This window comes from Podarcis raffonei, chromosome 5, assembly GCF_027172205.1.
Source record: "Podarcis raffonei isolate rPodRaf1 chromosome 5, rPodRaf1.pri, whole genome shotgun sequence".
Lineage (NCBI taxonomy): Eukaryota > Metazoa > Chordata > Lepidosauria > Squamata > Lacertidae > Podarcis > Podarcis raffonei.
Genome location: NC_070606.1, coordinates 48,786,766 through 48,813,786, shown reverse-complemented (window position 1 = coordinate 48,813,786; position 27,021 = coordinate 48,786,766). Strand labels below are relative to the sequence as shown.

General features: G+C 40.8%; 1 protein-coding gene across 3 annotated transcripts in view; it reads left to right on the top strand.

The window, feature by feature from the left end:
• Positions 1-24,792, top strand: part of INPP5F (inositol polyphosphate-5-phosphatase F) — a 40,620-nt gene extending 15,828 nt beyond the window's left edge. For 2 of the 3 annotated variants that reach the window (XM_053389036.1, XM_053389037.1), the window contains exons 3-20: positions 3,546-3,682; positions 4,077-4,205; positions 6,504-6,671; positions 6,872-6,928; positions 7,632-7,830; positions 9,155-9,334; positions 12,887-12,954; positions 13,779-13,903; positions 14,503-14,580; positions 16,425-16,545; positions 16,914-17,042; positions 18,214-18,331; positions 18,865-19,063; positions 19,944-20,015; positions 20,155-20,228; positions 20,674-20,802; positions 21,533-21,620; positions 22,091-24,792. In XM_053389036.1, the coding sequence (XP_053245011.1) occupies positions 3,546-3,682; positions 4,077-4,205; positions 6,504-6,671; positions 6,872-6,928; positions 7,632-7,830; positions 9,155-9,334; positions 12,887-12,954; positions 13,779-13,903; positions 14,503-14,580; positions 16,425-16,545; positions 16,914-17,042; positions 18,214-18,331; positions 18,865-19,063; positions 19,944-20,015; positions 20,155-20,228; positions 20,674-20,802; positions 21,533-21,620; positions 22,091-23,252 (3,233 nt within the window). In that variant the 3' untranslated portion in view covers positions 23,253-24,792. The remainder of the gene's footprint in view (positions 1-3,545; positions 3,683-4,076; positions 4,206-6,503; positions 6,672-6,871; positions 6,929-7,631; positions 7,831-9,154; positions 9,335-12,886; positions 12,955-13,778; positions 13,904-14,502; positions 14,581-16,424; positions 16,546-16,913; positions 17,043-18,213; positions 18,332-18,864; positions 19,064-19,943; positions 20,016-20,154; positions 20,229-20,673; positions 20,803-21,532; positions 21,621-22,090) is intronic. The other variant, XM_053389038.1, reaches the window with a different exon arrangement.
• Positions 24,793-27,021: the final 2,229 nt, after the last annotated feature.

Genomic DNA, 27,021 nt, shown 5'->3' with positions numbered 1-27,021 from the left:
GTTCTTTTATCATAATTTTCTCATTGAAGAATGTGAAACTGTAAATAACTGGGGTTGGAGGGGTTGAGTAATAAAGGGTTCAATTTGAAAATTTATTACAGTAGCCCTGAAAAAGACCCTTCCTTTTTAAATAAACATTGCAGAAAGTTGTTGGCTTGTAAATGAATGCAACAAATGTTGCTTCTGCTGCTCATACGCAGTCTGGCTTAAAGAATCTACTTTCACCTTGCATTAATCTTAGTGTAGCACATGAAATGGGGGTAGTGGCACACTTTGAATGAAATTTCCCTGTTTGTGTATGCTGCGGAATAAGTTGTCATACCATCTTAAAGCTAGAAGCGGGTGATTGACAACCAGAGTCACACTCCCTTACAGACTTAACGGATCTATGAACTCATTAAGGCTAGAATAAATGGGAACGGCACATATGGAGACATTGTAGTTTTTGGTTTGCTCATTAGTTGCTCTGTGCTTAGCGGCAATTGACCTGAAATATTTGACTAAGATTTGAATAAGACTAAAAGATACCTCTCCAGATTACATTTGGCATTAAGTCTTTGTTTATGTTCTGTTACATCACTTAGTAAGTGCTGTTAGCCCCTGGTTCACTCAGGTCAAAATTAATTGTTTCTGCAGATGCAAGAAATATAATTGCCATAGAAGCATAGCATATGTAATACATGTTTTGTTTTTGTTTTTCCCAGAGCCTTTTTGGCTTTACCATATATGGTGAGAGCAACAAGCAGAAATGAACACAATTCTAGTTCTTATTTATGGAGCAGCTTTTTATTATATCAGGCCAGAGGTTATCTATTATTAAATCATTCAGGCTTTACATACAACTCTTCTTAAATATAAAATAAGGAAAATTCTTAGTGTAGCATTCATACTAAGTTAAGAGTGCACTGGAATGTTATCTTGCACTTTCCAAGCTATTTATGAACCTTTTGAAAGCTGCTTAGAGATTTTTCAAATATTTAAGTGGTTTAGAACTGCTTTTAAACAAATAAACAAAACTCGTATAAATATATTTAAAACTTAACAAGTGGGGGATTTCAGTTCAGTAGGATCACTTTGTGCATACTTCCTTTGTCATTTGCCCTTGAAAATGCAAATCAGTGAATTTGTTAGACGGCTGAAAATTTTATAGAAGTGTAGAGTTGGAAGTGACCATGATGATCATCTAGTCCAGCCCCCCTGCAGTGCAATGTAGGAATGTTTTGCCTAATATGGAGCTTGAACTAATGACCCAGAGATTAAGAGTCTCATACTCTACTGACTGAGCTGTTATAGATGTAGGAATTCAAAATTAAAAAGTGATCAAGACTGTAACGTCAGATATTTTAATAGTCTTGCCTGTCTTAGCCATCAAGTCCATATTTCACTGGAATATTTATGACAAGCAGAAGCACTTGAACCTACATGGAATCCTGTTTAAGAGAACTCTCCTCTTGCTGTCCAGGCATTCATTTTAATCTATCAAGGTTGCAGGTTCAATCCCTGTATGGCATGGCTGCCTATTCATGCATTGCAAGGGGTTGGACTAGATGTTTCTCAGGTTCCCTTCCAACTCTACAATTCTGTGTTGCATGATTACTATCACAATGAAGGATGGCTTAGAAGTACTTGTATATGGTCTTTAGACCACTTTTACAGATTATTCAGTTGTTGAGACAGAGTTCTGAATGCGTTTATGCCACTGATCTTCAGTTCCTGTTTGCCTTGGTGCTTCCCAGGATAGAATGCTGCATGCTTCTTGTGGCTGTGATCTGTATATATTTGATTGTATTAAAAGGAGGGCTGCCAACAGACCAGGAAAACAGTTGCTAGGCTAGTTTTGTTTACTTCCTGGGCATTGTTAGTGATGAGAGAGAGAAAGCGAGAGAACTGTTGTCTCCCATCCTTCTAATTCATTTAAAAATGATTCTCCCCTCATCCAACTGTGTCTTAAAAGCATGCTGTGAGGATACTAGGCCCAGCAGCAAAAATTGGTTTGAGCACCAGCTGTGAAAATTTAAAACGACTGTTGCCAGGGACTAGAGACAGCGGTGTCTGTTGCTGTGCTGGCCTGTACACACCACACACAGGAGGTGGTGGTTGAGTGCTGCATAGTCAGCAAAAGCCACAGCAGGCTAAAGTGTGAACAATGACCTGGGTATTATCTGGAGGTGTCGGTCTTTAAGTTTTTATTTTTAGCTGCTGGTTTGTGGGTAGGAGGAGTCTTTGTTTTGTTTTGTTAGCGTGTTGCAAATGTTTTCTATCATAGTTTTGGGAGGCTGTTTCCCCACAACGTATTGTATGATACCATATAATCCCCCTTTCCTGTGGTATAATGTATTTATGTATACATATTTTTAAAATGTCAGTATTTGGAGACCCTTTGGTTCTTAAAATTAAAAACCAATTCTATGTTTCCATTCTCTTGAGGTTTGTACTGCTGCTTCTTTAATCTTGGTTTTGTAGAAATGGCAGGTAGGGTGTTCATGATGGGCAGAATTGCACACCAAAGTTTCTATGCTATCTGTAAAGTGTCTTATGGAGGCTATGGTTATATAATGTCCCTAGAGAATAGCTTGCACTGAAGGTTTTCACGACAGATTTTGCTGTTAAAGCATTACTTTCTTTGTGACACCTTTTTAGTGTTCAAGCAGTTCTGTTTGAAATTGATGGAAGCTTTTCCACCCTGCTGAAAATCTGAATGTGTAACCTTACAACATCCCCCCCTTTAGAAGGAACCAAGAAACCTTCTGTTTCAGATTTGTTTTTGCAGACAAAATGCATTTTTTTATTAGCAAAGGAAGCCTTTGCATCATGACACACAATTCTAGAAAATTGCATGACTATTCTTTAGTTAGCAAAAACATTATTGCACAAACAATTTCTATTTTGTTACCAATCTTAGTATAGTATTCTATAGTTTTGTCAGCAATAAATCTTTCCGTTGAAATGGATTGTTTTCCTATATCTAACCTTGGGAGGAGGGGAAATTGTGAAGTCAAATGGTTTGTAAATGGGGAAAAAAAGTATTCATTTTCAACAATAGCCTTCTACAAGAGCCTTTGGTGGCAGATTCACTTGTTTAAATAAGGGTCTGCACATAATCATGAACAGTAGTGCCTCTCTCCCTTTTCGCATAACTGAACAATGTTTTGAGTAAAGGAAGTATATGCATGGGGGTTTCCGCCTGAAGAAAGCCACCATATTTGTTGTGAAACCTTGTTACTGTCTGATATGGAAATGGTTTTGTTCCTGGGTTAGGGAGAGGGGACTACTGGATGGCGCTCCACTTCATGATAAGTGGCAGCTATCCTACCTTTTGTTGTTGCATGGAGAAGAGCCACAGTTATGGATACTATATTCTGACACCATTCTGCAGTTTGCAAGCATTGTTTTCAGACCCCCAGTACCAGACTGTTTGTATTGTGTTTTAACTGAGATGGCTCAATGGTGAGGAACATTAGTTTGAAGGGTTGCTGCCTAACTCTGTGGAAAATGGATGCGTGGAAATGGAAAATGCCATACTAATAGATTTGGATTTGTTTCAGATTTGCCTTGGTGGTTGATTCTAATTCGCCAAAAAGTAGTGGTTGGCAAGCTTCCAGGAGATCATGAAATATGCAAAGTGACAAAGATTGCAGCAGTACCACTCTCTGAAGCAGAACCTCAGGATCTGGAACTGGAGGTAACTTTAACACTCGGAATACTTTGAAATCTAGCAGTTGATAAGATGAGTGCTTATATGTAAAACTAGGGCTTCAATTTTATCTGAGGCTCTTAATTGGATGGTGTTTTTAAAAGTTTGTACTTTGGGATTTCTTCTGTTATCTGTCACCTTGCTGAATTTGTATTTTTTATTTTTTTGTTAATAACCTTCATTAGCTGCTTTGAAGCAAAAATGAAAAGCTGCATATAAATATCCTGAAAATAGATAGATAGATAGATAAGAATATGCACATATTCATACCTAAACCACATGATTAAATAAAATATAATTTATTTAACATTCATTTGATAGGACATATGTAATAGAATATTGTTTCTTTAAGCTTTATATTAACTTAATATTTTCTTTTCAGCTCTGTAAAAAACATCATTTTGGAATAAACAAACCAGAGAAGATTACCCAGTCTCCAGATGACTCTAAATTTCTGCTCAAGACCTTCACTCAAATTAAATCAAATGTTTCTGCTTCTAATAAAAAGAAGGTACAGATCTCTGTGGGCTTTCAAAATGTTTTTTTCCTTGTAGACTGCTATAAAAACTATTTGTATTTGTATGTATGTATTCTGTACTTTTTCCGCAAAGTAGCTTTTTATGGTTCCTGCCAATCAAATCCGCTACTCATTCTAAATAAGCATCCCTGGCCTCTCTGTTTTGCATTTCACCCTGCAGGTGATATCCAGTTATGGCATCCCACTTGTGCAGTGCACTTCTGCTCCTCTTCCTTTCTTTTCCAAAGCCTTTCTCTTCTCCTGTATTGTTCTTATTTATTTGACAACTTCACCATCCATCTGTTGATGGGGCACAAAACCTTGGACATATTTGATTTCTCTCTCGTCTGAGCATATTCAGTCCTTTACCGAGTCATATGGCATTGCAAACATTTGTCAGCATTGCAAAAACATGTCTCTTCCATTTGGCCCCATCAGGAAAACTTTGGGCCATGTTTTGTTTGTGTCCAGCTTCCACTGCTGCAGTCTTCTCCTCTGTCTAGAACAGGAGTGGGGAACCCATAGCCTTCCAGATATTGTTGGACTCCAACTCCCAGCATGCCCAGACAGCATGACCAGTGCTCAGTGATGATGGGTGTTGTAGTCCAGCACATCTGGAAGACTGCAGGTTCTCTACCTCTAGCCTAGAATTCTGCACCCACTATTCATCTTTCATCATTCATACTATGACATAGTTCCTTACATCCTCATGGCAGCTTCCTGTCTGCTTTCATATTCAGCACAATTTCGTTCCAGGTCTTTGGCACCTCATATGTCTTCATGCTCATATTCCAGTATATCCATGCCAATGACCTTTTACTCATCAGGCTTAGGTTTCCTTCTTGCTGGAATTGCTGTCTTCTCTTCGTTGGCAGCATTTATGCCTGTAACTTGTCCCAGCAGAACAAATATGCAATGTTCCCACTTTGTCAAAAGGACCATAATGGCTAAAGCAGAGTGTTCCAAACTTTTCATGTTGGTGACACACTTTTTAGACATGTATCATTTTATGACACTGATTCAGTTTTGCATCATTTCGCAATACGCTAATGCAGTTTTACTAGCAAACCGGAGGTTAAACCCTTTTCCAGCCCCAGGAGGAGCATGGGGAGTGTTTGTGCGACACACGTACAGACTGCAGCCAACACACTAACGTGTCTTGACACACAGTTTGGAAAGCTCTGAGTTAAAGGAACTAAAGCACTTTTTGTTCATAAAGAGGCTAAAACATTTGGGACTGTTTAGTTTTGGGATGGCAGAGGGACTAAGGAAGAACATAATAAAGATTTATTAAAAATTATTTGTGGTTTGGGGAAAGTGGATAGACATTTTTTCCTATGCTGCCTCTTAGGCCTTGCCATCTGTGAAAGGTACACTCTGTACTGAACCCTTTGCTTTTTAGAAGATAGAACTCTCTCTGTAGAACATGAAGTGTTTTGTAACATATGATGTGGTCTGATCTTTTTATCACCCTCCATGCATCAAAATAGAGGAATACAGTAAATTGTGTATGGTGCCTGAGCAACTTCTGCTACATTGGAAAATGGGCAGTCACGTTGATAGGGAAGGCCTATCAAATACAGTAGCACCTCGGGTTACTTTATCCTCGGGTAACGAAAATTTCAGATTGTGAAAGCAGCAAACCCAGAAGAATTTGACCAGGTTTCGCTGTGTGCACATTCGCAGAAGTGGTCTACTACTGCGTGCATGCGTACAACAGTGATCCTCGGGTTGCGAAAACCTTGGGAGCTGACCGGAGCTCCAGAATGCATCTCCTTCACAGCCGGAGGTACCACTGTATTCTAAATATCTCTCCTGACTTGAAATCTAAAATGACATAATACCCTATACAGTGGTACCTCGGGTTACATACGCTTCAGGTTACAGACTCTGCTAAACAAGAAATAGTACCTCGGGTTAAGAACTTTGCTTCAGGATGAGAACAGAAATCGTGCTCTGGCGGTGTGGCGGCAGCAGAAGGCCCCATTAGCTAAAGTGGTGCTTCAGGTTAAGAATAGTTTCAGGTTAAGAACGGACCTCTGGAACGAATTAAGTACTTAACCCGAGGTACCACGGTATGTATCTTCCAATCTACGTGACCTGAAGAAGCAAGACCTTAAATTTGTAGTTGACTTCTATGGCTGACCCATTTGCTTGATGAGGACAAAGGTTGAAGGGTGGAAGATCTTGCTGGGCTGGAGTTTGTAAAAGTTGTTTAATAGTATATATTTGGATATAAAATTAGTCAAAGTAACATTTCCTCAATCAGCCTAATATTTTGCTGTTTCACAGGTTAAAGAAAGTAAAGAGAAAGAGAGACTGGAGAGGCGGCTGCTGGAAGAACTATTCAAAATGTTTATGGACTCAGATTCTTTTTATTACAGTTTGACTTATAACCTAACAAACTCCGTGCAAAGGCAAAGTGCATGTGAGAAGGCTAACTTGCCACTCTGGAAGAAGGTAAGGTTGTCTGTTGAAACATTATCAGTGTTTTGAACGAACACTTGGATTCCTATGTGCATGTATCTGATCTTATTCATTTATCTGTAAAACCAAGAAACATGAATTGTTTCCAGTTGGTTTGTGTTCTGATAAGGGTGAGTTTGCATTGTTCTCTGGTTTTCGGATGGAAAATATTTACATTTTAATTTCATTTTCAGGTTGATGATAGATTTTTTTGGAACAAACACATGCTAGAAGACTTGATCAATATTGGTGTGAGTAATGTTTGCTATGAATATGTATTTTGTTTAGAACCTCTGCGTAGAAGGTAGAAAGCTGTTCTACTTGTTTTTACTTCTTAATCAAATTGATTAGTAAGGAGATTTGTCAGGCTTCATGGATCTCATTCTAACTTTCTGCAATATATATAATTCTATAATAAAAATGTAGAAACCTAGTGTGGAAGGGGAAAATGCATAAAATGACATATTCATCAGACCATAGGAAGAGCCTACTCGTTCAGGCCAGTGGTCAGAGGTGCCATCTTCGGAAGAACATTGGGGGGGGGCACACAATGTCCTGACATTGCTCTGTTCTCGGCTCTGCATTTGGCTTGAACAATGCAGGGCCCCCTGGAGCTGGTGCCTTTGCCAGTGGTCCATCTACTCCATCATTCTGTTGCCACAGGGACCGATCTGATGCCTATAGGAAGCTTGTATGTAGGACCTGAGCATAAGAGCATGGTCCCCTCTTGCAGTTTCTAGCATTCAGAAGTGTGCTGCCTCTGATTACGGAGGCAGAGTGTAGCCATCGAGGCCTGTAGCCATTGCTAGCTTTTACCTCCATTAATTTCTCCATGCCTTATAAATTTCAGTCATCTCACATTTTCTCCAAACTGAAAAAGTCCTAAATGCTGCAACCTTTCCTCCTAGGGGAGTTGCTCCATCTTCCTTCCTTCATTTCTTTTTAACTTTGTAGAAATCTGAAGTGGATTTTTGGATTATCCCAGTCATCCAGGGATTTGTTCAGATTGAAGAGCTTGTAGTTAATTATAATGAAGCATCAGATGAAGAGAAAAGCAGTCCTGAGACACCACCCCAAGAGCCAGTCTGCGTGGATGATATTCACCCATGTTTTCTTGTGGCCCTTATCTCACGCCGAAGTCGCCACAGAGCTGGTAAAGTTGCTATGATACCTTTCATGGACTGTTTAATAATAGAAAAAGATTGATCGAATCAAGAACTTGAAAAAGTTGCACAGGATTCTTTTTTCAAAAACTCTGTTTAGCTGATACTCCATGCCTTCTCCCCACCCCCCGGATGACTGTACACTGAAAAAAGTGTTTCTCTCTTCACCATGTAGAGAGAAGTAGTGCTAGAAATCTTTATTTTGATGGGATTAAAGTTATGCATTTTTCACAGATTTGCTTTCCAATTACATTGATCCTGAATTACATTGACCATGGATACCTGTCTGATTTAGGATAATGATATAAAACTACATTACTTGCATTCTTCTGTGCTAGTTTTTGTGTAAAGGGGAAAGAAAGACTTGGATCATAAGGCAAATTAATTGCAAGGACATTCATGAGAGGGAAACTTTCCTTTCTCCTCCATACTATCCTGTGCTACCCCCAAAGCCTTTTTTGCGGGGAGCACAGGGGAGAGGAGGGGATTGGAAACTTTCCTTATGTGGACATCCTTAATAACTTAACAAAGCTATTGGCTTGGATCCTAAAGTTATCAACAATTATTTAATATGCAGAAACATACACATTTCTAATTGAATTCTCTTACTGATAACCTGTGTGGCTGGCAAGAATAACTTTTCCAACTGCTTTGCAGGGCTTGCCATCGCCATATAAATCAGAAATGGTAATAAACACTGAGGGTGGAATTCATCATCATACTCTTCCAGTTGTTCCATCTGTGCAAGCATTGCCAGACAGAACAACCCTTCCTCTGTCCCCCTGCATGCTATTCTGGGGGTTCCCTCCCATGAGCCAATTTCAAGGTATGAAGGGGGAGGAGTCGGGGGGGAAGCCCCATTGTTCAGGTAGAAGTCCTTGCACATGACTTCTGCTGATGGGGTTTGCTAGGTGAATCCCACCTTGAATATATGCCACACCCCTGCCCCCCCAAAAAAACAGGAATTAGTTTTCATAACCCTGTGTATTTATTGTGAGGAAAATAAGCTGTTTTTAAAATAAAAACCGGCTACATAAAATAAAATACATAAAATAAATGAACTACGTAAGATTCACTGTAGTCTTCTGAATTTACAAATTGATTTCAGCCATCTAATTCCCCCCACCCCCAAATATCTGCCGTAGGACTAATTTAATCTACTGATACCAGTTTGACTTTTGATTTGACATTTTTGATCTCATTATTCTTTTGCTATAATGGAGTAGCATTTAACAGCTGGAAATTACGCTAACAAATACTGTGCATAGGATTGCTATATCCTTCCTGAGAATTCTTTGTTGTTGTTTTTTAAAGGAATGCGTTACAAACGGAGAGGCGTTGATAAAAATGGGAATGTGGCAAATTATGTGGAGACAGAACAATTGATTCACGTCCATAACCACACCCTCTCTTTCGTTCAGACGAGAGGCTCAGTGCCTGTGTTCTGGAGTCAGGTTGGTTACAGATACAATCCCCGGCCACGACTGGACAAATGTAAGCGTTGGTACCTTATGAGTGATTTATGCTCTTACTACAGTGTTTGATAGACTTAAATATTTATAGCTATGTTTCAGGTCGTAGTAAAGATAGTCACTTTTGTCCCTTCACATGTACCTGGAGTATTGTCATTGCTGTTATCTCCATACTCCAGGATATAGCAAGCTGCTGCTCGCATTATTTGACACTCAGTTGGCAGAGGGACAGTTCCCAAAGGGACAAGTGCCACTTGGATGTGTTGTGTGAACACTGTAAACCAAACTACACAGATGAAACTTTTTTGATAATAATAATAATAATAATAATTTATTATTTGTACCCCGCCCATCTGGCTGGGTTTCCCCAGCCACTCTGGGCGGCTTCCATAGAAACCAAAAATACACTAAAATATCACAGATTAAAAACTTCCCTGAACAGGGCTGCCTTAAGATGTCTTCTGAATGTCAAGTAGTTATTTATCGCTTTGACATCTGATGGGAGGGCGTTCCACAGGGCAGGCGCCACTACCGAGAAGGCCCTCTGCCTGGTTCCCTGTAGCTTTGCTTCTCGCAATGAGGGAACCGCCAGAAGGCCCTCGGCGCTGGACCTCAGCATCCGGGCAGAACGATGGGGGTGGAGACGCTCCTTCAGGTATACTGGGCCAAGGCCGTTTAGGGCTTTAAAGGTCAACACCAGCACTTTGAATTGTGCTCGGAAACGTACTGGGAGCCAATGTAGGTCTTTCAAGACCGGTGTTATATGGTCTCGGCGGCCGCCCCCAGTCACCAGTCTAGCTGCCGCATTCTGGATTAGTTGTAGTTTCCGAGTCACCTTCAAAGGTAGCCCCACGTAGAGCGCATTGCAGTAGTCCAAGCGGGAGATAACCAGAGCATGCACCACTCTGGCGAGACAGTCCGCGGGCAGGTAGGGTCTCAGCCTGCGTACCAGGTGGAGTTGGTAGACAGCTGCCCTGGACACAGAATTGACCTGCGCCTCCATGGACAGCTGTGAGTCCAAAATGACTCCCAGGCTGCGCACCTGGTCCTTCAGGGGCACAGTTACCCCATTCAGGACCAGGGAGTCCTCCACACCAGCCCGCCCCCTGTCCCCCAAAAACAGTACTTCTGTCTTGTCAGGATTCAACCTCAATCCATTAGCCGCCATCCATCCTCCAACTGCCTCCAGGCACTCACACAGGACCTTCACCGCCTTCACTGGTTCTGATTTGAAAGAGAGGTAGAGCTGGGTATCATCTGCATATTGATGGACACCCAGTCCAAACCCCCTGATGATCTCTCCCAGTGGCTTCATATAGATGTTAAAAAGCATGGGGGAGAGGACGGAACCCTGAGGCACCCCGCAAGTGAGGGCCCAGGGGTCTGAACACTCATCCCCCACCACCACTTTCTGAACACGGCCCAGGAGGAAGGAGCGAAACCACTGCATAACAGTGCCCCCAGCTCCCAGCCCCTCTAGACGGTCCAGAAGAATGTTATGGTCGATTGTATCAAAGGCCGCTGAGAGATCCAGCAGAACCAGGAAACAACTCTCACCTTTGTCCCTAGCTCGCCGGAGATCATCAACCAGCGCGACCAAGGCAGTTTCAGTCCCATGATGAGGCCTGAATCCTGATTGGAAGGGATCCAAATGGTCCGCATCCTCCAGGCGTGCCTGGAGTTGTTCAGCAACCACGCGCTCAATCACCTTGCCCAAGAATGGAAGATTTGAGACTGGGCGATAGTTGGCCATACTGGCCGGGTCTAAAGATGGTTTTTTAAGAAGCGGTTTAATGACCGCTTCTTTCAGCGGATCTGGGAATGTTCCCTCACAGAGGGAAGCATTCACCACCCCGCAGAGCCCATCGCCCAGCCCTTCCCGGCTTGCTTTTATTAGCCAGGATGGGCAAGGATCAAGGAGACAGGTGGTTGGTTTCACGCGTCCAAGCAGCCTGTCCACATCCTCGGGGGTAACGGATTGAAATTGATTCCATGCAACTTGACCAGGCAGAGCTCTAGCACTCTCCCGCCCCAGCCCTGCTCCCACGGTGGTGTCTAGCTCCTTCCGAATATGAGTGATTTTATCTGCAAAAAACTTTGCAAAATCGTTGCAGGAGATCTTGGGGTCTTTACAAGGCCCCGGTGGTAAAGGTGGTTCCGTTAAATTACGAACCACCTGAAAGAGTCTCCTGCTACTATTTTCTGCAGATGCAATAGAGGCGGTGAAGAAAGTCTTCTTCGCCGTCGCTATCGCCACTTGGTAGGCTCGAAGTTGAGCTCTAACCTGTGTCCGGTCAGATTCGGAGTGAGTTTTTTGCCACCGACGCTCTAGCCGTCTCAGCGATTGTTTCATCGCCCTCAGCTCCGAAGAAAACCACGGGGCTGTCCGGGCTCCATGCAATCGGAGAGGGCGCTTCGGAGCCAGACAGTCGATAGCCCTGGTTAACTCCGCATTCCAGCGGGCCACCAGGGAATCAGCTGAAAGGCCATCAACATGGGATAAAGCATCCCCTACCACTCTCTGGAAACCATCTGGATCCATTAAGTGGCGGGGGCGGACCATCCGAATTGGTCCCACCTCCCTGCAGAGGGGAAGGGTCGCGGAGAAGTCCAGTTGCACCAGGAAGTGATCTGACCATGGCACTTCTTTTGTTTCACTTTTACTTAGTGTCAGATCACCCACGTCACTAGAGGTGAACACCAGGTCTAAGGCATGTCCATGACTATGAGTTGGGCCAAACTTATTCAGGGACAGCCCCATGGAGGCTGAGTTCTTAAGAGTGGCAGGGGAACAGTGATGTTCCAGGTACACATAAAGAAGGGTATTAATTTAATAACGTAAACCTACAACCCTTTGTTTGACATCCTTCTATGGAAGCAACCACTCTGCAAACTAAATTTCTGATGGCATCTTGAAACTTGCACAGATCACTTTATATGGAATCAGATCAAAAGCCTGAAAGTCTTGAATGTGGCTGTTAAGTTAGATCAGCTGAGAGCATGCTACTTGTAAATCCATAATCAAGCTGAGAATGCTAGAGATTGAACCTGAGTTGTACTCTGCTGCAGAATGTTGCTTTACCACCCCTTCCCCATAAAGCAAAGCTTTTCAAGCAAAGTAGAGATGAAATCACATTCTTGCATTCACCTGACATTTGAGGAGGATAATACTTAAAATAGTGCCGAGTTTCAGTTTAAGTATTTCCAAATGTATTAGAAAGGTACATCTCCCCAGGGGTTTCTTACAGTGAATTAGATGCACCTGTTCATTTAACCTGGTAGTGAAGATGGTTGGGATAATGGCAAGCTCCAGCATTAGATGAGATATCAGGCTGCAGTTCTGTTCTGGAGTGGTGCTGAACTGGAAGAAAGAGTTCTTATGGAAAAATGCTCTGAAATTCATTTATTCTCCAGAATTGCCCACATTCGTCTCTTAGCGGTAATTTTCTCTTTCCTATGAATTTCTTTCCACAGACTCCTCCATGCACGTACTTCCAACATGGCCCTGTTTGAATACTTTAAACGTGCCCATTTCATCCCCCAAGCTTCCTTAACAAGGTATTTTTTTTTGCAGGTGAAAAAGAAACTGTTCCATATTTCCGTGCACATTTTGAAGAACAGTTGAAAATTTATACAAAACAGGTGGGTTTCCAAATTATTACAAGATCAAATATTAAAAGTTTGGAACTATTGTAATGGTGATGTATATCTTTTAACTTATGAAGAATAGAACTAAATGGTTGGATTTCATATTGAAAGCTGTTCCTGTTGATGATGATGATGATGATGATATAATAATAATAATAATAATAATAATAATAATAATAATAATACCCCGCCCATCTGGTTGGGTTTCGCCAGCCACTCTGGGCGGCTTCCAACAAAATATTAAAATACAGTAGTCCGTCAAACGTTAAAAGCTTCCCTAAACAGGGCTGCCTTCAGATGTCTTCTAAAAGTCTGGTAGTTGTTGTTCTGTTTGACATCTGGTGGGAGGGCATTCCATAGGGTGGGTGCCACTACTGAGAAGGCCCTCCTTCTGGTTCTCTGTAACTTGGCTTCTCGCAGTTCCAACCAGTGGAACAACAATTACAACCTTATAAGGTGACATGCTTAGGACCAAACAGCAGTTGTATGCCAGAGAGCATCCCAACTATTGTTGCTGCCTTGGCAGGTCTCTGTGCATTTGTGTATGCAAACTCTTTTTATCCTAATCCCAAATGTTGGAGAGCTAGGAGAAAAGCAACTTTTCTACCATAATTAGCCCATAATGTTGGATTACATAATTAATTGATGGCACTCTAAAGGACACAGTTTCTGAGGGAGCTTCTAGAACTTATTGAGAAAGCACACAGCAGTCACCTTTAACTTCTCCTAGACTAGACATATTTGCCCCAGTACATACTTGTTAGATTTCATTTGTCTTATGTACTTGTTTGCATTTTTATTTTGGTAACTTTTAACAGATTATCATTAACTTGGTGGACCAAGCTGGACGAGAAAAAATTATTGGTGATTCCTATCTTAAACAAGTTTTAATGTACAACAATCCAAGTCTTACATATGTTTCATTTGACTTCCATGAACACTGGTAAGTCTGTCAAAATGTCTTATAGCAATTTAATACAAAAATGCTAAATCATTCCATGCCATTACATGTTTCTTGTAAGCTGGTATAGTATGGCAGGTGTTTTCCAGAGCTAAGTTGTGCCTCTGTGAATGTTTTCAACATCTTTGTAAACTGTCATTTTGAAATATTGTCTTTATAAAAATGTTTAGATGAATATTTTCTTGTATGTGTTCATACATACTGATGTCAGAGAGTAAGTCAGGATTTTGGGCATGTGCATAGCTATTTAAGTTGATTTGTCTGTGACAGATATTAGAAAATGTTTTTTAAAAATCTCCATAAGGATTATTTTTTTCCAGATTTCATTTGATATAAAATATACAGTACTGCATTTCTTTAAGAGTAAAAATTCAGTGGAACTTTTAATCTTACTCTTCAAACAATGACCTGCACAATTCCTTATCTGCGTCCCCCATGGTCGTATTAAATAATGTGTTATTTTTAATACACCTATGTACTGACCATTATTATATAAGCATCTCTCGGATGAATTTCCATGTTTTTGTGTTGAAAAAAAAGAAAAAGAAATCAGTAAATTGTATTTTCTTTGTACATTTTAGCCGTGGAATGAAGTTTGAAAATGTTCAAACATTGACAGATGCCATTTCGGACATAATCACTGATGTGAAGTGGTGCTGGTTAGTATTAGCATGTTAATTTCACTCTGAAACAGAAAATAAATTTACATAAATGATTGCATGCCACTTGCACTCTTGTAATGATACACACACTGCTTGATAGGGTAGCTTATTCCGGCCGGTGATTTACAACTGGTCCAAGATGAGCTTGTATATCCCTTGAAGTACCCAGTGTACACTTTGGCAGTTCTTCTGGGCTGGCTGCTAACTGGGAATGCTTGGTTAGTAGAAGTGGCCAGGGTGCTTTTTACCATCTTATGTTCACAACTGGTGTACATGTCTATTTGGGGAGGACATGCCTTTTCTCAGTTTTCATTGCACCTGGTGATGCCCAGGCTGGACTATGGTAATGCATTCCATTTGGGCTGCATTTAAATACAGTTTGGAAATCTGGCTGCCCAAGTAATGATGGGGTCAGGTGATCAGATCAAATGGAACCTATATTTCACCAGTTGCTGGTGCATTTCTGTCCTATTTGAAAGTGCAGGTCCTAATAACCTTTGAATGGTGTGGAACTAAGTTGCCCACACTTTTCAGCAGCTGAAGCCTTATTTATGTCTCTGCCAGGAGAAAAATTAAGCTTGAAGGCATATAGGACAGAGATTTTCTCAGTGGTGACCGTACATTTGTGGAACATACTGCCAATTAGAGAATGTCAGGACTCCATTGCTGCAGGCCTAAAGTCGTCTTTGTTCTTTGTCACATTTTCTTAAATGGGTTTTATTCAGCTGCTGAATTAAAAGAGTTCTTAACCATAATTACTGAACTGGATATTTAGGCATAATTACTGAGCTTGGTTTCATCAGTGGTTATTTTAGTTACTGTTTGGATGTTTTTGTTACTCATGTTATATATTTTATGGGAAGTTTCCTTAGAAGACTTTTGACTCTTAAAGGCAGCATATAATAGTGTTAATAAAATTAATTAGGAGAGGTTTGGACAGTATTTAAAGCTCAGGTTAATAAAACGATAGCATCTCATCAGTGATAATACAGTTACCTCACACAGAATGGGTAATGTTTAGGTGCCCTTTTTGAAGGACAAGAAATTAGTTTCTTGAGAGTAATGTTCTTTGTTTCCCCTGTGACAGGGGTGGGGAAGCTTTTTTGGCTCCATGGTCCATACCCTTAATGGGATTTCTGTTTTAAGACAGCAAACACTGCTTTTTGCAAGCATCGTGGCAATCAAGAGAAACCCTGCTTCTTGCAGATCCACTAAAAGGGGGCTTCTCTAGTGAGCAGTGGTATGTGCACCTGTAAGAAGTGTAGCGATACCTGTAAAATACTGGGTGTAGTTTCTCCTCTCCCATATTCTTCTTCTCATCTCAAGCCACCCTGTCCAGACCATGAGACAGCCTTCCTCAGGAAATAGGAGAGAAGGGGGGGAAAAGCATGCTGTAACTATGAAAAGAGAAGGAGGGGAGGGTCTAAAGCTGAACTAGTCCCCTCAAGCTGGACAAGGGAAAACACAAGAGAACTGAAGGAGCCAGGTGCAAGACCAGCAGAATGGAAGAGGGGAGGGAGTTTCAGACAGCCCTTGCCACACTTGTTTGAACTGAGGAGGATTTAACCCCTGCTCATCAGCTGATGAGCAGGGATTAAATCCCACTACTTTGGCTGTGCAGGCGCTCAGACGATGCAGAATTTAATCCTGCCATCCCACCCATCATCCGGATAGGTGGGGGTGGTTTAGGGAAAATGAAATTTTGGGCCAGATTGCACCCCCTGTAGATAAGCGTTATGGTTTAGTCACTTCCAGTAAGAGTATATTTTTTTCTACATCGAGGGATGTAGGATCTTTTCACTTTAAGCTTTCTAATATTTTTCTTCTTCACTTTTTGCAAGGGTGGACCAAGCTGGAGTGATTTGTAAGCAGGAAGGGATTTTCCGAGTTAACTGCATGGATTGCCTGGATCGAACCAACGTTGTCCAAGCTGCCGTGGCCCGTATAGTTATGGAACAGCAGGTATTGCAACTTCAGTTTTCAAAAGCCTGTATTAATGAGAACTATGTGAAATATAGTCAATTAGACTAGTATGGAATGTGTGCATAGTCTATTCCTACTTAAATTGCTTCAGGATAATTCTTCTAATGTGAAGCATGATCTTAGTGGAGGACAGTAGTTATTACCCTTGCCATGGATGCGCAAGTAATATACGCAAATTCAAATTTTTGTTTGATGTTTGGAGAACAAGGTTTCAGTGGTTAACAGACAAATGGAATAAACTTGCTTTCTGTAGCTTCAGAAGAAAGATAACAGCTCTACACTCCTAGAGTAAAAAAAAAAAAGACGAAAGAATGGCACTTAGTAATAACAATAAAATTAAATTCCAGTTGAAGAAGTTGGGTGTGATGCCACCGGAACAACCACTGCCAATGAAATGCAATCGGATCTACCAGATTATATGGGCTAACAATGGCGATGCCATAAGCAGACAATATGCGGGAACAGCAGCTTTAAAGGTAAAAACATTTCACTTCAAGTAAAAATAACTCTTAAGGTAATCCTTTTCAGTTTCGTTAATTGACCTTATAACAGGAATAGTTTACAAGGTTTATACAGGAGCTTATTGTTTTGGTTTAACACATCACATCTTAATGTACAGGACTTCTGCTGACTGGGCTGGTTAGCTGAATCCCGTCCATAGATTTCACTGTTCTACAGTTAATACTATAGATCAGGGGTTCTCAAACTTTCTACCGATGTGGCCAGCTAGAGACAGCTGAAAATTGCTGAGGCCCAGCAGTCAAAAAAACTGCAGTGCAGGGGCAGAGCCTGTCACAAAATAGTGGCAGATTGAGGCAGAGTTTGGAATTAATCAGATGGAAGTTCCAGGCATTTTCTAGCGAGCCAGTCGATCTTTGAAATTGCTAAATTCTTTATTACAGCATTTTCTTTGTAGGAAAAAATTCCATAGCTCAGCTTTCCTCCAGCTAATTACAGGCATTTGCTCTTGAGGTATCATGAGTCAGCCTTCCCGTGTAAGGCAGAATTTGTTGATCCAGAGGGGTCTAAGTAGAAAGGTATTTTCCCTTCCCACCCACACAGGACTCTAAACATATTTTTACCTGTCTCCGGTGATTTCTTCTGCTATCCTCCCTTCACATTTAGTTTGCTTGCTATTCACCACCCACCCAGCTGCCTGTCTCGTTCAGTCCTGCTCCCTGATCTTCTTATGCTTTATTTTCTCCTATAAGAGCTTTCCTCCATTATCCTCTTTTCTCTTTCCAGTTTGTTTAACAATAATGATGATTGTGATAATAAATCATTAACCTTTTATCTTAAAAGTTTCCTGCAACACCTCTTCTGGCTTTCCCCCTCCCTCCGAAACCTTCCATTCCTCTTCCCCCATCTCCCTTGAACACCTGTGTCTCCCAATCACTGTAACTCAGCATGCGAAGGGTTGCTGATATTGGTATTGATCCAAGCAAAGGCTGTGGAACAGCTAGTGGGGTGGGATAGGCAAGTGAGGAGGGATTGTGCAGACTGAAACCCTGAGGCCCACCTGAAAGCGATTCCTAGCCCACTTTTTGAGAAACCCCAATACAGACCTCGTGTTTTAATGTTACTTAAGATGTCTCTCATATGAATAACCAATGCACTGAGTATTCAAAGATGTGTTTTGTGCAATAGGGTGATTTCACAAGAACTGGTGAAAGGAAGCTGGCAGGAGTCATGAAAGATGGTGTTAATTCTGCAAATAGATACTACTTAAACCGCTTCAGGGATGCTTATAGGCAGGCAGTCATTGGTAAGATAGTTTCAGTCAATTTCCGTACTGAATAATTGTCTACTATGTATCTGTTGAATTTTCTTTTCATGTTGGTTTCTTTGAAATGTTAAAGGTGTTTGGGTCTGTGTTTTCTACTACTAAATAGGTCAAAATCTTGTTTTGTATATTTTTAAAAGTATGAACGAGACTGACTCATTTTAGCTGAGTTTTCTAGAAGTTTTGGCAATAAAACTCTCTCCATTTGTAATCAGTGAATTGTTTTTTAATACTTAAGTCTTGAATCATGGTGGAAAAGGCAGGGAAGACTCATAGTGAAATCCACTTGTTTCCTAAAGATAATGAAGGCATGCCCCTTGTAACTTGAGCATTGCTTAGGTCTTGCTTAAGAATTTCAAAATACCTAAATCCCAAGAGTCAGAGGTATAACTTAATCAAAGCAGTCCATTTAGTAACTTACTGCCAGCTTTATTCCTGTTATGCATTGATATTGTTATACATTCATTATGCATTCAGTGTTTTTGTTTTGTTTGTTTTGTTTTGTGTGTGTCTAGATTTAATGCAGGGCATTCCTGTGACAGAGGATCTTTATTCCATATTCACAAAAGAGAAAGAACATGAAGCGCTGCACAAGGAGAACTTGAGAAGTCATCAGGAACTGATTAGCCAGTTATTGCAAAGTTACATGAAGTTACTATTACCAGATGATGAAAAATTCCATGGTGGTTGGGCACTTATTGACTGTGACCCAAGGTATGCAGAATGTTCTATGGTTACATAGATCTTAAAGTACCATGGCATCTTTCACAGTGACCAAATGTGTAATGAGGTGGTAGAGGGATACAGTGGGGATTGGGGAAGAGGTGAGTCTTAATTGTTTTTCAAGTAATTAGAGGCCATATTTTCTGACTATGCTCAACCTCTGGTACATGCCCTCCTAACAGCAACAACAATTTATTATTTATATGACACCCATCTGACTGGTTTACCCCAGCCACTCTAGGTGATTTCCAGCAAATTAAAACACAGTAAAACATCAAACATTAAAAACTTCCCTATACAGGGCTACCTTCAAATGTCTTCTAAAAGTCAGAATGTTGTTTATTTCCTCCGCAAGGTGCACATAGAAGGCCCTCTGCCTGTTTCCCTGTAACCTCACTTCTTACATTGAGGGAGCTTCTGCTTCTGTCATTATTCTGTATATTTTGTTTTAAATTGGTTTGCTGCATTTGTTGTTGTATTTTCTGTTGGAGCTCCCATGGAAACTTGTTTTGAAGGTGGGGAAAAATGACTTTAATAACTGCTGCCATGGTAATATCTAAAACTAGCCATGTGGGTGGTTGGATCATTCAGGATGTTACCACACCTATGCTACAACTCCCTGAGGGCGTTACTATGGTACCTCAGAACAGTAATTTACTTTGAAATATACAGCAAAACAAAATTTTGAAGAAGAGAAGGATTTCTAGGTTTTATTGACAGAGTTTATGAAGCAAGGCATTAGTAAACATGGTTGTTGTTGTCATTACTAATGATTGACTCCATACTAGTTGCAGGGTGTAAAAGGCTTCAGAAAAGTGCTATGAAATTTTCATGTCATCCTGTGAAAAATACTCTGTTCATTTTTGTTTAGCCTTGCGGATGCTACTCATAAAGATGTGGATGTCCTCCTTCTGCTTTCTAACTCAGCATACTATGTAGCCTAGTAAGTAAGATTCTTTCTACTTTACACATTGAAAACAAAGATATCAGAACATCTTTGCTACTTTTTTATTGCATTGTAATAGGATTCAGGTGTGATTCAATCCAGATCTAACTGTTGGCATTGATGTCTTTTTGTCTAGTTATGATGATGAAGTAGATAAAGTAAATCAATACCAAAGGCTGAGCCTTGAAGATTTGGAAAGAATAGAAATAGGTAAGACCTCAAAGTTGTTGCATTTTAGCTGTTCTCTCCTCATTTCCTGCCTAAACTTAAGGTATTTGTCACAATCATTGAAAACACATGAATGAATAACAGCCTCTTCTATATATTGAGCATCCAGGATTTGCTACATTTATATGCCCCCACTTGTTGTCAACAATAGCAATGCAAGAGGCGCAATACAAAAGGCAAAACAAGCAAATCCATTGTACCAACTATGTCCTTATATGTAATGCATTTACATAATAGAACAGCAGAGGAACATTCTAGGAGGGCAGTTGATCTCAGCTAAGTCAGCAGAGGGTGGTCTCACTGTTACATTTCTCCCAGTGATGTAATAAAGTAGAATGGCTGCTTAGGAAAAGAGCTGAAAGGTTCTGAGGTGTTATTTAGAAAGTTATGTTCTTTATTTCTAAAAATATTCATGCTTTTTGTAAAGGTCCCGAACCAACTCTCTTTGGGAAGCCCAAGTTCTCGTGCATGAGGCTCCATTATAAATACAAAGACACAAGTGGATATTTCCATACTCTTAGAGCGGTGATGCGCAACCCTGAAGAGGATGGAAAAGGTAACGCACTTCTACAAAGTTTTTAGAAGAGAGGTAAACCACTTTTCCCAAGTCTGAGCACTGCATATAGAAAGTAGAACTTAATTATAAGAATTGAGCTAAACAATTGAGTTGAATTAAACAAAATAGGTTCACTGAGAACACGAAGGAAAGGAAATTGCTACTTTTCAAGAACTTGAGCAGAAAAACTTAACACTCCACATTTCAGATCCGGGTTTTTTAGTCAATCAACTGAATTAATCAACATGAATTATAGATGCCAACTCCTTTAAGGCCCAAACTATGATGTTCTCCCAGCTTTGCTCCCTTCAAAGGAGGAGGAGGGACAGACTGCAGGGTGGAAGAGAAGCTTCCTTTTCATATATGTTGCTCTCCTTTGGCTCTTTCAGTGACACCCACTCCATCTGCTTTGTATGTGAATGAAGCAGACCTGCATTTAAAGATACATTTAAGAGGGGATAATACTTTATCCAATCAACAACTAGGAATAGTCCTCATTCTTTTATGCTTGTGTTCAGCTATATGGCTGCATTAATTTGCCAGTTGCAGAATGATGGGTGTCTCTCATTTCAAATTGCTTTATGCTAAATGGCTCCCTTGCCAGGTTAAAAGTGAAACCAATAGAAAAGCTTCACTGAAGCATCTACACACTCAGTTTTCACAAAACAGAAGTAGTAAGAGAGAATATGCTCTATTAATGGATATAATGGACAAATAATGTGCATTTCAGATACTCTTCAGTGCATTGCGGAGATGCTGCGAATCACAAAACAAGCCATGGGGTTAGATGTAGCCATTATTGAGAAGAAACTGGAGAGGTGAGTTAATACCCTTCCCTTCTAGGAGTTATTGGAGCCCCAAATCACTTGAATCATAATACTTGTACTGGTTGCTTAAAGCAGTTGTCTACTGACAATTAGTAACTAAGAGCTTATCTGCACATGCATATAAGTATTACAGTACCCAGCTACAAGTTTTTGATACTGTGCCCCTTGGGAGAGGGGTGTGTCATTAGAGGGTTTTTAAAAAACAACAACGTGCTGAATGAGGTTGGGGAGCAAGTCCACAAGGAGTGTTCTCTCTTCAAGGGGCTTTGGGTATAGGGAAGGAAGATGATTGTCAATGCCTAGCTATCTAGGAGAAAAGTATGCAGAAACTAGTGCTGTATTTATGTCTCACTAAACAAAAAAATATTTATTAGAACATGTCTGAATATTAAGCAATGTGTTGAAAGTATATCTGAACGTACGTATATCAGAGGAAGTTACTGATCTTCTTAATTCTGCAGGAAAAGCAGTAAACCCCATGAGGACATCATTGGTATTAGATCCCAAAACAGAGGCTCCCTAGCCCAAGGAAAAAACTACTTAATGAGCAAGTTCTCATCTCTTAATCAGAAAGTGAAGCAAACCAAATCCAATGTAAACATGAGCAACCTGAGAAAGTTGGGGAACTTCACGAAGCCTGAAATGAAAGTCAACTTCTTAAAGCCGAACTTGAAAGTGAATCTTTGGAAATCTGACAGTAGTCTTGAAACCATGGAAAATCCCATGGCAGATGCTAAAGCCAACGTAGAATCTGACATTGAGATCTCCTCCGACAATGATTCATTCCATTCTGATGAGTACCTTACAAATTCCAAATCTGATGATGACCAGCAGTTCATGGACTCCTTGGAGAACGTGGGACAGATAGATTATGTTCTGCCCAGTTGTGGTATCATCGCCTCTGCTCCTCGGCTAGGCAGTCGGTCCCAGTCTATAAGCAGCACTGACATTAACATTAGCATTCCTGTTCCTTCAGAAATCCACGTGACACACTTTGAAGACCAAACTAACAAGTCTGAATCGGAAGGGAAAGGACCCCAGGAAACTCCTGCCACAGACAATGCTGTAATAGAGTTCACTAAGCCAATTGATGCCTACTGCCACAGATTTGTGCAGGATGCTCAAACTAAGATGACAAGTGTTTCAGAAACAGAGATGAATTCTCAAGAAGCTCAGCAAGAGTTGGATCGCATTAGCAATAACGCTTCTAAGAAAACTGAATCTTGCTTGGGAACAGCTGTTGAGGCTCCTTCCAGACCATCTAAATTGGATGTACCATTTTCAGAGTCAGGATCACAATTCTTAGCAGTAGAAAACACCAATGCTAAGTCTCATAATACTCCAGGCTCCTCATCCAGTGTCCTGGAAGCTGGGTCAGGGTTTCATATGACGCCTTCACCAGCAGAGAGTAATGGCAGTAGGGCAGTCTCTCCTTTTGCAAAGATTCGCAGCTCTATGGTTCAGGTGGCTAATATTACACAAGCTGGTTTGACCCAAGGAATCAGCTTTGCGGTGGCTAAAGTCCAGAAAAGCCCAGCTGAACCAGAATCCGTAAATGAAATTCAGCAAAATGAACTGAGAGAAATGTTCACGCAGTGTCAGACACGGATAATTCAGATCTAGAGAGCACACGTTTCAGATTTAAGTTGTACATATTGCTAAACAAATGGTTTGTAACGGCCCCTTGAGGGGAGGGGGTGAACCAACTGCCACTAAGTATTGGTATCAAAAAAAATGCCAGTAACTATGTTTACAGAAAGGTTTGGGAGATGCTAATTGGGTTCTGAACGGGTTTCAGAATTATCCTCAGGCAGCTGAGCTGGTGAAGGTAAAACTACTAAACAGGTAGCTCATACACCAGTGGTTGATGTGCATGTTAAGTTTGCGTGATCCATTGCACAGTTATCTTTTGAGACCAGTTTCTATAGGCCTTCTGATTTATGTAGAAGGGGGGTGGTACTGAACACCTGTCAACCTTATTAATCTTGCACTGTACCAGTGAACTATTTTACTCACAGATGACATTCTATTTATTTTTCAGACTAACTTTTTTTATTTATATTTTTAAATTTGTTTTCTTGTCGTTCTAGTTGCATTCCTAAGGGAGGTGGTCTCTGCAGAGGAAGGACTTAAATACCTATGCCTGTGGGGGGTGGTTTACTCTCCTTCCTCTCCCATCGATTCCTTGCTTCTTCCTACCTCTGTTAATTTATAACTATGGTATCTAGGAGCAATCAATAATATAGTAATGAGTAAAAGCTTGCAGGGCAGCTGCTGAAAAGGTTTTTTCTTACAACAATAAATAATCTTTTAAAAAAACTTACAGTGTGTCTGCAAGCTATTATGTGTCTTCTGTAGTGAAACTTGACACCCTACTCTTAGGCTGCAGCCTTTTTTTCTTTTTGAGGAAAAACAAAGGTCTAACTTTAAAAAAAAATGCTGAATGTCAGGTATGTGCTAGTGTGTTCATATGAGGAGACAATTACCTAAATAAGCACGAAAGCACCAAAAAGGACATAATCTAAAACATACTCATCCATAAAATCATACAGCTGATATTTAAAATCCAATTAATGCAAAGTGTTTCGAAACAGTTGTAGTTGTAATCAGTTGTGAGACCAATTCTGGCTTTGTCACAGTACTGGTGGGGAATGAGGCCGCATCTAAACGTTTCCCCGGGAATCTGATTCCAAAAACCTGATGTGTAAGAAGTAATTTCCTATATAGCTCATTCTGTTATTTCCCGGAGGAGTCTTGTGACTGATGTTCTATAGTAGAATGTAGCAGCAGAAACAACATTGGATTCTGCTAAGCTTCATAGCCTCACTAGTCCTCATTCTAGAGCCAGGGTCTCTGTATGTTAGTACATGTGTACTATAGCTAGACTGCATGTACTGTTCTAAGCAGTTAACGAGTGTCATAATGGTGGTATGATGTCTTTGAATATCTCTGCTATAACAGAAGTGATCATCACCTTAACCTGATTGTCCTTGTCTAATACTTTTGATACTGTTTCCATTTTGTTATTTATTTCTTATTACTGTAATGTGTATTCCTTTTTTTGGAGTGTCTGTATAAATTTGTGGGTATATTTAAAATAATATTGTATTGTTTTAACGTGGGAGACCTATATAAAATATTTTAATAAAAAATACTAATAGTATGCATTTTGGTGTAAGTGTTTGAAATGCTGAGATCCTTTTTAGTTCTTGAGTTGCTGAATATATATAGCCTCTCCCCATTGTTGGTCTGAAACTCCGTATTCAGTATATGCCTTTGGTTCGGTGTACACATTATGCTAAATCATGGTTTATGTCGACTTTAGTTAAAGTTGAAGCATTTGACAGATGATCACTTAAACTATGCCAGAGAAGACACAGAGGCCCCACTTTCTGAACACAATGTGTTCCTAGGAAATCGTTTGCTAGGTGAGTAATAAGCCAATGATTTCCATTATTTCCAATGGGAACATTCCTAATTTGTAATTTGTCTGTTCCCTCCCTCTTTTTCCTCCCTCCTGTGGTGTCTGCCTGAAATTGCTGCAGCGAATCAGCAAAAGTCAAAGGAAAAACTGATTTGTCTGATCTCTGCTGCTCCACAATTTGTCTTACCTCCCTCTCTTCCTCCATGGTTTCTGCTGGAAATGGCTGCCACCAACCAGCAAAGTACAAACAAGTAAGGAAATGGGCAAACTTTGGCTGTTTGGATATCTGAATCAGCTGTTTGTGTAGCAAGGTTTGGGTATAATTCTTTGTGTTCAGATAGCTGAGATTTTGGATAAGCATTCTGATAGTGAGACCAGCACATCATTAAAGGCAGCAATAGCTTGCATATAACAGTAGGTTATGATTAACGTTAACATGGTTTATAAAGCTACAAACCCTGGTATACTAGTGACTTCAGTATAATTCAACCTTTAATGAGTTAAGGTGCTGGGCTGGGTTTGCACTTAATGCTATGCCATGCTTGAATAAACAGTAGTTTTGTGTTATATACATGAACCAGACTTTTGCATTGATTCCTCAGACGTTGTTTGAACAGTCAGTTTATATAGTCCGCAGCCCTATTTTAATTCTATTCAGTCTAGGATTTTAAAAAGAAAAAACTTCAGTTTGAAGATGTTTTTATGAAAGTATCTTATCCCATTTCTTTTAAGGTTTGCTGCACTGATTTGCCTAGTCCTCCCAAGGCATAATGTATGGTATCCAACCATACTGGTGCTAGATGCAGGAATGCCCAAACACCTACCATGCATGAATGAAGACTTGCCACTACTTTTGCCTTAAGGGAGTCTACAAGATTCCAAACATGGAATATCATCTGGTTAGACATTAGTTGATTATTCATGCATTGATTAAATCTGTAGCTTATATGTTGATAGTATTGGCTTCTATTCCACCAAATAAGGGCCTCCTCCATGAACAGGTATTCAACTCTGAATGCCACAGTGGATATATTTGACCTGGATGTAGTGTCAACATTGCAATGATGCAGCCAGGATGTATTGGTGGCAGTGGACTTATGATCTTAGATGCATGGCAGCTTGCCACATCTGCAACAAAGGCTGTAAATTATGCAAGGTGCACCAAAGCCCCATACATATTACCCTCAGTAGTGTTGTGTTCTGCCAAAGGACGGAGGGGTGGGGAACTGATGTTGTAGAAGCTGCACAAATGAAGTCGACTGCAGCTCTGTGGCCTTTCTTCCAAGCTAATAATGCAGAACACCTCTCACCACAGGAACCTTGAAACTTTCCAAGGACTTTTTTGGGGGGATGGGCAAAATATAAAATTGTTGTCCTGCACAAGGGCGATGCCCATTCACCATTGGCAGCTGCCTCAATATAAGCAGCTAATGCAGGGGTTGGCAAGGTTTACCTTGACTGGGCCGGTTCACTCCAGCGGAGATCCCTCTGTGGGTTGGATCGCGCACGCACGATTTCCAGCATCTGCATCTGCAGATGTGATTTCCGATATGAGTTCCGGCGCCCCGGAAATGAGCCCCCATGCCGTGCTGCGCTGGTTTAGTGCAGCGCGCAGGGACTGGCGAAGCGGGTGGCTCGGTTTGGGGGCGGCTCGTGGGCCTTAGGTTGCCAAACCCTGAGCTAATGGGACCTCTGGGAGAGGACTTAGTTGCTGAGGAAACGGAAGCCTTTCTGGATGCGGGCTGCCTCTTGGGTTCTACACCCAGGTATGATGGTATGTTGAAAAGCAGAGGCACAAAATCAAAATTGTACCAAGGAGCTGCCTTGGTTTGTCAGGTTTGAGTGCTATGAAGGAGAGATGATTCTGGGGCTATACCAGAGCCTTGCCACTGGCTTAACTGAGAGAATTCTCAGTTAAGTCCTCTGAGGAATGGCTGAATGAAGCTCTCAAAGAACTTGGGAGACTCC